The sequence below is a fragment of the Copadichromis virginalis genome, linkage group LG7 (assembly GCF_057382275.1).
Source record: "Copadichromis virginalis isolate Kocher_CV1m ecotype Utaka linkage group LG7, C_Virginalis_male_GT1.1, whole genome shotgun sequence".
Classification (NCBI taxonomy): Eukaryota; Metazoa; Chordata; class Actinopteri; order Cichliformes; family Cichlidae; genus Copadichromis; species Copadichromis virginalis.
In genome coordinates, this window is record NC_140624.1 from 37365726 (window position 1) to 37378124 (window position 12399).

The following is a 12399-nucleotide window of genomic DNA, read 5'->3' on the forward strand; positions in this document are numbered from 1 at the left end:
CACAGTGGATCATCAGTCTCCACCTCACCCTGCGTCTAGCTTCCTCCTCTGCCACACCAACCCCGCATGAACCTCTTCACTACATCCATGAATCTCTTCTGAGGTCTTCCTCTTTTTCTCCAGCTTGGCAACTCCATCTCCAACATCCTTTGTCCAGTATATCCACTACCCCTTCTCTACACACTGTTCAGCTGTCTTCAAGCTGATCAACCTTGCTCTCAGGTACTCATTTCTAATCTTGTTCATTCTGGTAATTCAGAATGAAAATCTCAGCATCTTCACATCTGCCATATCCAGCTCAACCTCCTGTCTTCCTATGAGTGCCACCATCTACAAACCATATATCATAGCAGGTCTCTTTATGATCTTCTAAACCTTCCCTTTGACTTGTGCTGCTATCCTTCTCATGTTCATCTCCACCATTGCCTGCACACTCCTCTTCACCTCTCTTGTGCACTGATTTAAACTCCCATTTAAACTCATCCACCTTCACTACCTTTATTCTTTGGATTTTCAATGTTACATGTGTTTCTTTCTCATTCACACATATTTAATATGTCTTGCTTCAAACGGACTTAAATGCTCATACCTACACCTTTCCAGACTCTTTTCCACCTGCTCCCTACTCTCTGTACATCATAGTCCACTGACCTTATCAGTCAACCTGTCCATTACCACTGCAAATAAGAAGTGGTTTGGAGCCAATCCCTGATATAATCCCAACCCTCCTTCAAACCCATCTGTCACTCCTATTGCACACCACACCACTGTCTTGTTGTCCTCCTAGATGTTCTGCACCACCTTATGATAAAGATAAAATTCTGATGCTGGTCTATAAAGCTCTGAATGGTTCAGGACCAAAATACATCAGTGACCTCCTGACCCAGTATGAACCTTCCAGATGCCTCGGGTCATCTGGATCCGGTCTTTTATCAGTTCCCAGAGTCAGAACCAGACACGGAGAAGCTGCATTCAGCTTTTATGCTCCTTATATCTGGAACAAACTCCCAGAAAGCCTCAGATCAGCTGAAACACTCAGTTTATTTAAATCCAGGTTGAAGACTCACCTGTTCTCAGCTGCATTTGAATAAAGCACCAAATCCACACTTTTAAGCTTAAATTTCAAAACTTACATTTAACTACTGATTTTATCTACTGTTCTGATTTTATCTGTTTTGATTTTATATACTGTTTTGTTTGTTTGTCTGTTTTTTTTTTTGTTTGTTAATTTGTTTGTTTGTTTGCTTGTTTTAATCAATTTTAAATCATGCTTTTTATTTGTTTTTGTTTCTAATGTCTCTGTAAAGCACTTTGAATCACCTTGTTGTTGAATTGTGCTATACAAATTAACTTGCCTTGCCTTAAGATATTTCTTTGCCGCATTTCATCTCTTGTACCCAATCATATGCCCCATATATTCTCTAGAAACAATGGAACTCATCCTGACCTTCTCTAAACGTCTTTATCAACAGTTGTTTTTAAAATGTTTTATAAAAATGGAAGATATAATAATGAATGACATGCAAAACTCTCTGTTTAATGGATTGTGGCAGTATGCGCGTAAACACGTTGGTTTGCGTCCCGCCGTGAAAACCAAAGAAGAAGAAGAGCGTAACACGCATGCGCAAAGCCACAGCACACCACATTCCCCGCTTCTCTTTCCCTACAGGCAATCATCCAAGAGCAAGTCAGTTGCTGTATACGTTCTCCATGATCGTCTGAATACACATACATGGTGTTTTTTTTTATCCTTTACAGTGTTTACGAGGAGTAACAATCTGACCGTGAAGCTCCATTAATCTGTGAGTACCGTCTTTATGACTGAATCCTCATTGTGTGAATGGAGGGCCCCTCCATGGTACCTCAGCCAGTTTGTCAACAGCACCAGTGCATTTCGAGTAGCGGCGGCTGCATCATCAAATAACCTTTAGCGTCTATATAAAACCACCAGTTTTAAAGTGGCGTTATCGTTGAGGGTTAAACATCTGAATAGTGATATAACAGCGTGGCTAGCTGTCGTTCAAATACGATCTTAGTCAAGAGTTGAATTTTCCAACCAAGGGAGTCCGTATCGCCCTTTGTTTGATATTCTCCTTTCTCGCACGTTTGTTCTATTTAAACGCGAATTCATGTTAATATATTGCAAACAGATGCCATCTAGTCTTAGCTGAATGCATTTGCGTTTCTGTTTGGTGGTTTTAAGTAGCCACAGCGAAGTAATGCAATGCTAGCTAGCTAAAGCTAGCTTAAATGGCTAAACTTGGAGCTAAATGAGAAAGCAGCAACACGAACAAGAGAAAATAGCTGTAGCCTGTACCAACTGGGGTAAATGCGGCGTTTAGCAAAAACTGCAGCTCACATGAGGAGCATAAAACTAAAAGGAAACATCGTGAGCTAAACGGCAAGGTGGTTTCGTATATACTTTGTACATTTTTATCATTATGCAATATATACCATTGTTGTCATGTGAGATGGAGAAAGAGGTTTGCCCTTTCATTGCATTTTAATACCACTATCAGACTAAATATCGACTGTATTCAGTCTAAAATTCGTTTTAACTTGACTGTCAGTGAATGTTGCAGTCAGTGCAGGGAGTTATGACCATTAAAAAAAAAATATATATATATATATATATATATATATATATATATAGTCTACATTGACTAACTTTAATTTCAGGATTTTAGAGACTAGAAAAAAATTGCATAGTCATCATGTAAATAAATAAACACAAACTAGAAAATTTCTGAAGAAATTCCGAGTGTGCCAGTGTATCTGCTGCTTGAAAACCTATCAGAAACTAAGAATAGTTTTTTCAAACATGTAAGATTTATTGGGTGCATAAAACAGTTGGTTTGAAAAAGTTCAATGAAAAAACAGCTAGAAACATATGTTGAATGGTCATTTTAATAGCAAAGGAATTGGATAGTATGTCTTATTTTATTTTAGGCATAAACATTCACAGGCATTTACACAGTAGTAGTTAATCAAGTTAATGATGCAGTAGTGAAGTTTATAAATACAATCATGTTGTTATCACTTCAAAAAGCGGCTTTAGTATTTTTGAGTTTTTGTTTTGAAAGGCAAGTTTAATTTGTCTAAACTTATTTTAAACCAGTTGTTTGTCAGTCACCAAGTGTCTGAGCGTGAAAGAGACGGTTTGAAACATGTAATCATACTATCCAGGCTGTCAGTGATATTGTTCATGCAAACCTCTTGAAAAGTTACTGAGGCTCGTTGTTATATCTGTTCATTGGTATTTATAACTGGTATACTGATCAGCACCAGAAGCATAAAGAATCTTTTATGGTATTAATTTTTTCCTCTGCTTTAGCATAGTACACAGTAGATGCTAATTTCTTCACCATGGCAACTGAAGACAAGAAACCAGAGACTGACACAAAACCTCCAGTAGCACCGTCAGCATCTGCCAGCCAAAGCAAGGTTTGAATTTTTGGGACTATCGCTATTCTGTTCCAGCTGTAGCCTTTAGGGCCAGGAAATAGCCATAGTTAGGATTTATAAGAGAATGTATTTTGTTTAATATAGACTTAGATGAATGTCAGTATATTTGTCACATCTCAGCCAAGAGTTGTTAAATGTTGTATTTCCTTTTCACTCACAGTCGGCACCTGCAAAGCCAAACTACAGCCTGAAGTTCACATTAGCAGGCCACACCAAAGCTGTGTCCTCTGTCAAATTCAGTCCAAGTGGAGAATGGCTCGCCAGCTCATGTGAGTAAAAATCACTGCTGGAACTACCTTTTTTTTTTTTTTTTTTTTTTCCACGACTTAATAATTATCATCAATAAATTATTGCAGCTTCTTGTTGAGTTTTAAGATTGATGATGTGTTGTTTTTTTAACCTATGCTGAGTGCGTATTCATTCTGTCTTTACAGCTGCTGATAAACTGATCAAAATCTGGGGCGCGTATGACGGCAAGTTTGAGAAAACCATATCTGGACACAAACTTGTGAGTTTGACTAATTCTTAGCTATACTCCTGCTGTGTTAATGGTTTTGTTTTTTATTGGCTGGACTAATGTAGAGCAACTGTAGCATCCTTGATGTTTAGTCAATTGGGATCAGATGTTTGGAGTCATTACTAAGAGCCAAGCCACGGTTCCATTAGTTCTTACATTGGCCCCATGCTAGCTGTTTTCAGAGCTTCAAGTCCTGATCAGTTCCCATGAATCTGCAGGGTATATCTGATGTGGCCTGGTCCTCTGACTCCAACCTCCTGGTATCTGCATCAGACGACAAAACCCTGAAGATTTGGGACGTCAGCTCGGTAAGATGGGAGATTATTTAAATGATTCTGCTGAAATGTGTGATGTAATACTAAACTCTGTTTGCTGCGCATACATTTTAGCAAGCTGCACAGGTATATTACCATCATAGAATATTTGACCAACAGTTGTGGTTATTTTTATTTTAGCTATCCAGCAGTAGGGAGTCTAGTGATGTTATCTGGCATGGGATCTTCTTTCTAGAAGAATCATAAAGATAAATAAGAAAAACCATGATTAGCTGTGGCACAATTATGAGTATGATCTTGGATGAGTGATTGGCAGGTATCAGCGTGGCAACTGAAGTGTAGAGGCACTAACTACAACTATTAGGTTAGCTCATGTAGGTAATTGATTGTCACTTTTTTACATAAATGAAACATGCACAGCACAAAAGAGTTGGAACATCTAAAAAACATTAGTAAGGAAAAATATACAGTCCTATGCAAAACTCTTGAGCCATCCCATATTTGGAGTGAGATGTTCATGTAATTTTTAAAAAGGTCTTGTGTTTTTAGGCTTTCTGAAGGTCATTCAAAATTTTCTTTGAATGACCTTCATAGGATGCTTTTTCACTCATTTTCAGTCCAGGCCTAGTTCCTGACCATTTTAGGAAGAATGTTTTTTGCTTTTGTAAAGCCACGTAACTCAAAGGATGAACTTTTTTTTCTTATATTTAACAGACAACTTTGGAAAAGAACCAATTTTAAATTTTATCTCTATTTATTTATTTTTTACTAAGAGCCTGCCACGAAAGCTGCTAATATGTGCCCATTTCTTTTGTTGAGAAATGCCAAATATAAGTTTGATGGGATGAAATAATATTTTTGTACCAACCAGGTGATTTCCCCTAGAACTATTAGCTGAAGACTTGGCATATCTCAGCATGGTGTACAGCGTGTCCTTTACAAAAAAGGAAACAGGACAAGTAAAGGGCAAAAGAAGTGGCAGGCCTTAAAACTATCTATGACAGATTAAATATGAAAATATCTGAAACAGTCCTGAAACAGACTCTGAGAAATGCACCTGGCCCTTCAGTTGACCTACTGTTTGCTGAAGCCTCATCATAAAATGCCCTCCCCAGAGCTCGGACATTATTGAAGCAGTGCAGGATCATTTTGACAGAACAGAACAAAGGGCAGCCAACATCCAAAGAGGAGTATAGGATGTCCTCCAGGAAGCCTGCAGAAATAGTCTTGAAGACTACTTAAAGAAATTACAAGAACGTTTTCCTAAGAGAGTGCAGGATGTGCTGAATTGGCTTTCATGCTCATCAGAATTGTTTTTACTTTATGTATTGTATTTCTATTTATGATTGCACAGTTTACTGCTCCCCATTTCCCATTTTCTTAGCACAGTATAAAGAAACAAGGGCTGGCTCAAGACTTTTGTATAATACTGTAAGATGAATATTATAAACACGTACTTTAAAATACTCAGCTGATCTTTGTCCAGTCCTGTGCAGTAGGCTGAGTCATCCACTGCTCTCTCCCCACATCGCCAGCTTGGTCTTAAGCCTGAATCTGTGAGAGCTGCACCCCAGGCTGACAGCCTGTTCTGACTATGACACAGATATTATGCAGTATTGCTGGTACTGCTAAAAATACTGATTTCATTTTCACAATCAATGTTGAGAATATTTGTTGACTGCTTGAATGCATGACTTCAACTAAATCTATGGGGAGGCTTGTTATTCAGGCCCTTATACTGAAAAAGATCATCTCATGATCATTTGGCTGGACTTACTATTCCTGTCTGAGAGAACAATGCAATCTGTGATTGGTTAACTTGTGGGCAATCTCCCCTTTATTTACTCTACCTGCACATTCTCATTCTGTTACTGGGAGAAGATGTCACATGCTCTTTTCAGAGAAGTTCAGAGACATTATGACATGCTTACTTAGTTAGATTTGCTTCTGAATTTCTTTGTAAATTTAGCTGAAGTCATGTGCTGATTTTGTCGGATGATGTTGCGTTTATCAAATTCGGATCTTAGCAGAGCGGCAGATTAGAAATGGCTTGGAAGTTGCTGATTAAAATGTATTAATGGGTTATTTTATATGGGCCTATTTTCTGATAATAGAGTCAGAAAAATATGTAAACAAGAAGGCTTTGTTTGGGAGTACTACTTGTAATAGAATCTCAGTGTGTTGGAAATGCGGTGTACTGCTGTAAAAAAGGGGAGATAGTGATTTGGTAAGGCTCGGTCTACATCGCTGCTGTGTCTCTTATCATTATACTTTTATGAAGTATGAAAATGAAATCCATGTAGACTCTTAGGTTCATATCAGTGGTTTCTGCTGATGTTAAAATTGTATTACATTTAAAGCTGCACTTGTAGTGTGGTTTAGTTGAAGATGGTCCTGGGTTTTTCAGTGTGGGTGAGAAATGTGACATTTCGACCAATTTTCTCTCTAATCCAGGGGAAGTGCTTAAAAACTCTGAAAGGTCACAGCAACTACGTCTTCTGCTGCAACTTCAACCCCCAGTCCAATCTTATTGTGTCAGGATCGGTGAGTACCAAGCTCTTGGCAAGAAACAAGTCCTACCTAAATGGAAAGCAGATGTTAGACCTTTGCGAAAGCTCTCACTTTGAGCATTAGAAGCAGTTTCTGAGTGGTTTTCCAAAAAATGATTATTTTTTTTCTCTTCCGTTTCTAGTTCGATGAGAGTGTAAGGATATGGGACGTGAAGACTGGGAAATGTCTGAAAACGCTGCCAGCTCATTCTGATCCAGTCTCTGCTGTAAGTGAATTTTTTATAATTAATTAGACAAATGCTCTGGCTTTAATATTAACACTGTATTAAAGGCATGATGGTCTGCCTCGGCTTGCAGGTTCACTTCAACAGAGACGGCTCTCTGATCGTGTCCAGTAGCTACGATGGCCTTTGGTGAGTACTTGGATCCTCCTGAGACTCTCTGGCCACAGTTCGGGGAACATGGGTGCTTTTTAAAAGAACAAGCTTGCCTTTGATAAGAACTGGAAATGCTCTATGTCTGGCATATTTGCTCTGCGCTCGAGCTAAAAAGAATCCCTTATCATCCCATTGTAGCTGATGTGGATGACTTTCTAGTCATCTGGTGTGAGATTTATTTATTTTTACACGGAAATGTCTCTCAGTTAATTGTGTTATCTTTCATTCACAGTCGAATCTGGGACACAGCATCAGGGCAGTGTTTAAAGACACTGATAGGTAAGATCAGTCACACACGTGTTCCAATTTTTCTCGTTTGATTTGATTTGTTGCAGAATGTGCTAATTAAACGATTGATTAGTGACAGCAAATCTAATTAGTTTTGTATTGAGGCATGAAAAATGCAATCAGGTTGAAGCTTTGAGTTTTTTCAGTTTTGTTTTGTTTTTTTTAAACGTGTCTTTGTGATCAATGCGTTCTTGTTTTTTGTGTTTCTTAGATGACGACAACCCTCCTGTGTCGTTTGTAAAGTTTTCCCCCAATGGGAAATACATCCTGGCTGCTACACTGGATAAGTGAGTATAGACGTTGCTCAGTTTTGTGGCTTTCCTTCACACTATCGCATAACGCTTGCTAATCGGGGGGGGGGGGTGCTCGATTGTTGGGGTCTCTCACTGTAAAGCGCCTTGAGGTGAGTGATGTTGTGATTTAGTGCTATATAACTAAATCTGAATTGACTTCTTAAGGAGCTGTACAGTTTTTCACAAGCACTACTTGGATTTCACCAGCAGGAGGCAGCACAACATCACAGTGAGCTGCTGTCTGTTTATTTGACTGTCGATTTTAAACTTCCTTTTGTATTTCTTTTAGCACGCTGAAGCTGTGGGACTACAGCAAAGGAAAGGTAATTGCCTTTGAAAGCTGTTGAAAGGCTTGATTATCATTCCGTTCTTTTATTCTAACTGCTTTTATTTGTCAGTGTTTATGTATTAAGAGTTCAGAAATTTTAAATCATAGATGCACATTCCCAGTAGTGTCCTAGCCTCAGTAATGATGGCATTTTATTTTGCTTTAAGATGTGAAATGTTTGTTTAGTAATGAATAAAACTGCAGATTTTACAGTTTTGTCATTTTTGATTGTATAACACATACAAATAACTTCTGTTTTTCTAACATTTCAGTGCTTGAAGACATACACGGGCCATAAAAATGAGAAGTACTGCATATTTGCAAATTTCTCTGTCACTGGCGGGAAGGTAAGATCATTTCTTTGAGAAAATGAATGTTTATATTTTGTTTTTATTGGTGCTTTGAGTTTCAGTGTTACTTTAAAATTACAAAATGGTCCTTTTGAAATCACTTATGTGTGCAAACATAACTCTGAGCCTAAGTGCCGCTGCTCTTTTGCAGTGGATCGTGTCGGGCTCAGAAGACAACATGGTTTATATCTGGAACCTGCAGACGAAGGAGATTGTGCAGAAACTCCAGGGCCACACAGGTACTGCAGATGCACTGTGACTGAAAACGCAGATAGAATAGCATTTTTGTATGGGGACTAAAAGTCAGAGTTAGTTGTCTTTTAGAATCACTTTGCATTTATTTAATTAAATATTTGAAGGCGCAGCTCATTTTTAAGACAGAAATTTGCAGCTGTGTTTTAAATATTGTGTTCTGGTGCAATCTGTTCTTTTAATTTGTCATTCTTTAAATTTTCTTCCTGTACTTTTTTCAGATGTTGTCATTTCGACTGCCTGCCACCCCACAGAGAACATCATCGCATCTGCGGCTTTAGAAAACGACAAAACCATCAAGCTATGGAAAAGCGACTGCTAAGCCATTTTGGATCTTTTGGGCCACTTGTGTTCCTTTTGTTTTTTTATATATATATATATAATTTTCCTACATTTTATTGTAAGACAGGAGGACTTTTGTTTTCTAACAGAGAGCTCCTGCTGGATTGGAAGAATGAAATTAAACTCCATGAAATGTCATGACATTCAGCCAGAAGAACCAAACCAGACACATCATCCACACACAGTTCTGCAGCGGACGTTATCCCCTCATCAAAGCATGTGCCAGATTTCGATGTCTCATTATGGAAATTTGTGATTGGTTTTTTTTTCTCTCCCTCGTTTTACTTTGCAGCAATATTCTGGTGCTTCAGTATTTTATTTTTTTTAAACACTGCATTAACCTCGATGTCACTGCCTCATAACAGTCTTCACAAGCACGATTCTAGTCTTGTACAATGAATATAATGGTTATTTGGTCCTTCGTGGTATTTTATTTTCTGCCTTTGTGTAACTCAGTAGTACCATTTACAATCAGTGACTTTAAAGAAAAGAGGTGACGGTATACCTGAGGACAACTACTTAATACTTAAGGACTTCGGATCTTAAGTGAGTGCTTTATGCCCTAACAAGATATTTTAAAAAACTCTTTTTTTTTCTTTAGGGCAACAAACCAGAATTTGACACAAGTGCAAACATTGAGAATGTTTAAAATTCTTCAAGATTTGCTACAAAAATCAAAATGACCCTGAATGACCTTTAAAAAAAAAAAAAGAAGTACTTACTAACACTTGACCGTTCACAACAGTGACCAAATGCAGTTGTGTTCCAGTATTTGTACATACAACAACGCCACGTGTCGCAGTTTGATTACTTTAGCTGTCTTTGTGTTTTTGTTCTCTGCTTGACTAGCTGATAGTTCTGCACATGAAGCCAGCAGGCTGCTTTTCCTGTAGTTAACCTGGATTCTATGTAAAATATGTTCGCATCTGACAGCTGTAATTCACATCTGAATAAAAACAGTTTTTGTATGTTTCACCCCGAGTCGTTGACAGTTTCATTTCTGTACACCTTCTAACACAAATCAACTGGAAACGCTCACTTAAAATTTTTTAATAACCTTTTTTTTCCTGTCCATGAACGAAGAACATCAGAGAACAACCCACGAAGAACAGATGACAAAATTCCATTTTCTTAAAAATAGACAAAATATAATGAAAGAAGATACTCCCATCTTGCAGCGACAGGTTAAAACATGGCAAAGTAAAAGCGACACAGTTACCAAAGTGCCAAAGCTTACTATTACTCCTGTCTTACATTTTCAATCTGAAAATTATCTCTTGCCGTCAAATAAGCTTTTCCACAATGTACATAACAGCCCACAGTGAGAAGGGAAAGAACAGAGTACATAAGCAAGGGATAAAATTACTTTTGTACAAAAATAGAGCTTTTACCAAGTGTTGTTTTTTTTTAAACTACAACATTTTACTGTTTATGCCACAAAGAAAGCAGTGATTGTGTCACATGTTCAGCTTGTCCTGGTTACTTTTTTTTCTTTTTGAACATACAATTGTTAAGCAACACATACATTTCAGAGGGTTTCAAATCTTAACCATTTTTCCCTCTCTTTCATAGTTTACTAAGGTCCCATAAACTGCTGAGAAGCTGGTTTGAGTTTAACTGCTGCAATTCTGCTGGTTGATCAGGATTTTTTTTTATTAAGGTCAAAATGCAAACAAATCCTCGGGGGGGGGGGGGGGGGGCAAACACCATGAAACGCTTGAAGAACACCTGCCGTGAAACCGTTTGGTCTGAATCACTCGTCTCCTTCTTTCAATGTTGGAAATCCTTAAGGAATAGAGCTGTCGATATATATATTTATAAATATATACACATATACATATTAACAAAATATAGCATTCAATGTAGGTAATCATTCTTTGCAGGTGTCCATTTCTTTCTTGTCAAGGTCGATTTATGGCTTAAGATAGCTGCTGTCACTAATCACAGTAGAAGGAGACATCGGACTCAAAAGAACAGGAGAATAATCGTTTTAACACTTGGGTCACCCGGTTGGAAAACGAGCATTGGATTGTTTTATCTGCTTTTCTTGATGAAAATCAGCCTCTAAAAATAGTTTCCTTTGAAATTGTATGAACGTTTTTGATTTAACAGACAAACAAGTATGTATATATAGATATATATATCTTTTTTTTTTCTCAATAATATAAATACTGTAAGCTCAAGCTGGCAGTCAATACTGTCACATGGATAGGTTGTAATATTCAGGCCACCTCAATGAAAATAGAGAATAAGAATCAAACACAAAGCCAATTGGTCTTTTTGACGTTATTGCTACTTTACTCAGTTTTACTAAGCACAGATACTGAGGTTTTGTCTGAGCCAAAGGAATATTGATGATAGTAATGCGGTTAGAAAGTGCCTTCTTTTTGTTAACAACAAAAACAACAACAACAACGACAACAAAAATTCAAGTTATGTTGCAGCGCTCTTTCTCTTCCACTAGAAGGAGCTCGCAGCTCTTAAACTGCTACTACATCCCTCCCATTCCTCTTACCCAAACTTCTCCCTCACCCAAAGTAAACCTTGCAGTCGTGCTTGAGCTCTATAGCATCTGACATTTCAGAGCCAGCGTGTATGAACTGACTTTTTGATTTTTTTCATCGTAAGACAAAAGAGATCATTGGCCATCTGGGGGATCAGTTTCACAGAGGTGGAATGACATTTACAAGTTCTCTCCCAGCGCGTGCTATTTATTATAAAACTAGCACCAAATAATGATGAAAAACGGACATACGGACATTTTACAGACTGGTTTGTTTTTTTCTGAGTCAGAAATCTATGGAGTCTTGATGACCCTCAAACTTGATTATAATTGATTAATGTGCTAATAAACTCAACATCAGTAGCTGACAGCTAAACTAAGCTCCGATTGCTTCCCACGAGTTTCATTTTTCATAAACCAACTGCAAGACTGGATATGATGAAATATACATGAAACACCAGCTGATTAAAAAAAAATTGTTTTATCATTTTAAGCGTGGATTTTATTTCATACGCTTAATTTAATTTTTTCAGTGCAATTCAGATGTTCATTTATCCATTACTATCAAGCAAATTATTTTCAAAGGGCACACTCTCAAGACTCCACACATTTCCTCAGACCCCATTAAAAATCTGACTTTTATCAAAATGTAATGAAAACACAGTGCTCGGGTTTCTTTTTTTTCTCTTTTGTTTCCCAGGTTCAGATAGTGTAAAGGTGCTTATGAAAGAGTAGCAAAGATGCAGATATAGAAAGAAAATCCTATTTAAATCTTTTTAACCGTCATAAGTATTATTATTATCTGCAGTAGCAAAGCTGGTGCTTTTTTTTTAAATTTG

General features: G+C 37.6%; 1 protein-coding gene across 2 annotated transcripts; it reads left to right on the plus strand.

The window, feature by feature from the left end:
- The first annotated feature begins 20 nt into the window (after positions 1-20).
- On the plus strand, positions 21-10032 carry wdr5 (WD repeat domain 5). 2 transcript variants are annotated; one of them, XM_085463284.1, is made up of 15 exons: positions 21-222; positions 1759-1802; positions 3335-3444; positions 3626-3734; positions 3900-3973; positions 4201-4290; positions 6712-6801; positions 6950-7033; positions 7125-7180; positions 7437-7483; positions 7704-7779; positions 8075-8108; positions 8386-8460; positions 8615-8702; positions 8937-10032. In XM_085463284.1, exons 3-15 carry the CDS (start codon positions 3367-3369, stop codon positions 9035-9037), a joined length of 1002 nt encoding a protein of 333 aa, XP_085319410.1. In that variant the 5' UTR covers positions 21-222; positions 1759-1802; positions 3335-3366; the 3' UTR covers positions 9038-10032. The 2 variants fall into 2 exon arrangements, with proteins under 2 accessions (XP_085319410.1, XP_085319409.1); XM_085463283.1 differs by lacking the exon at positions 21-222 and having other exon boundaries at positions 1615-1802.
- Positions 10033-12399: the final 2367 nt, after the last annotated feature.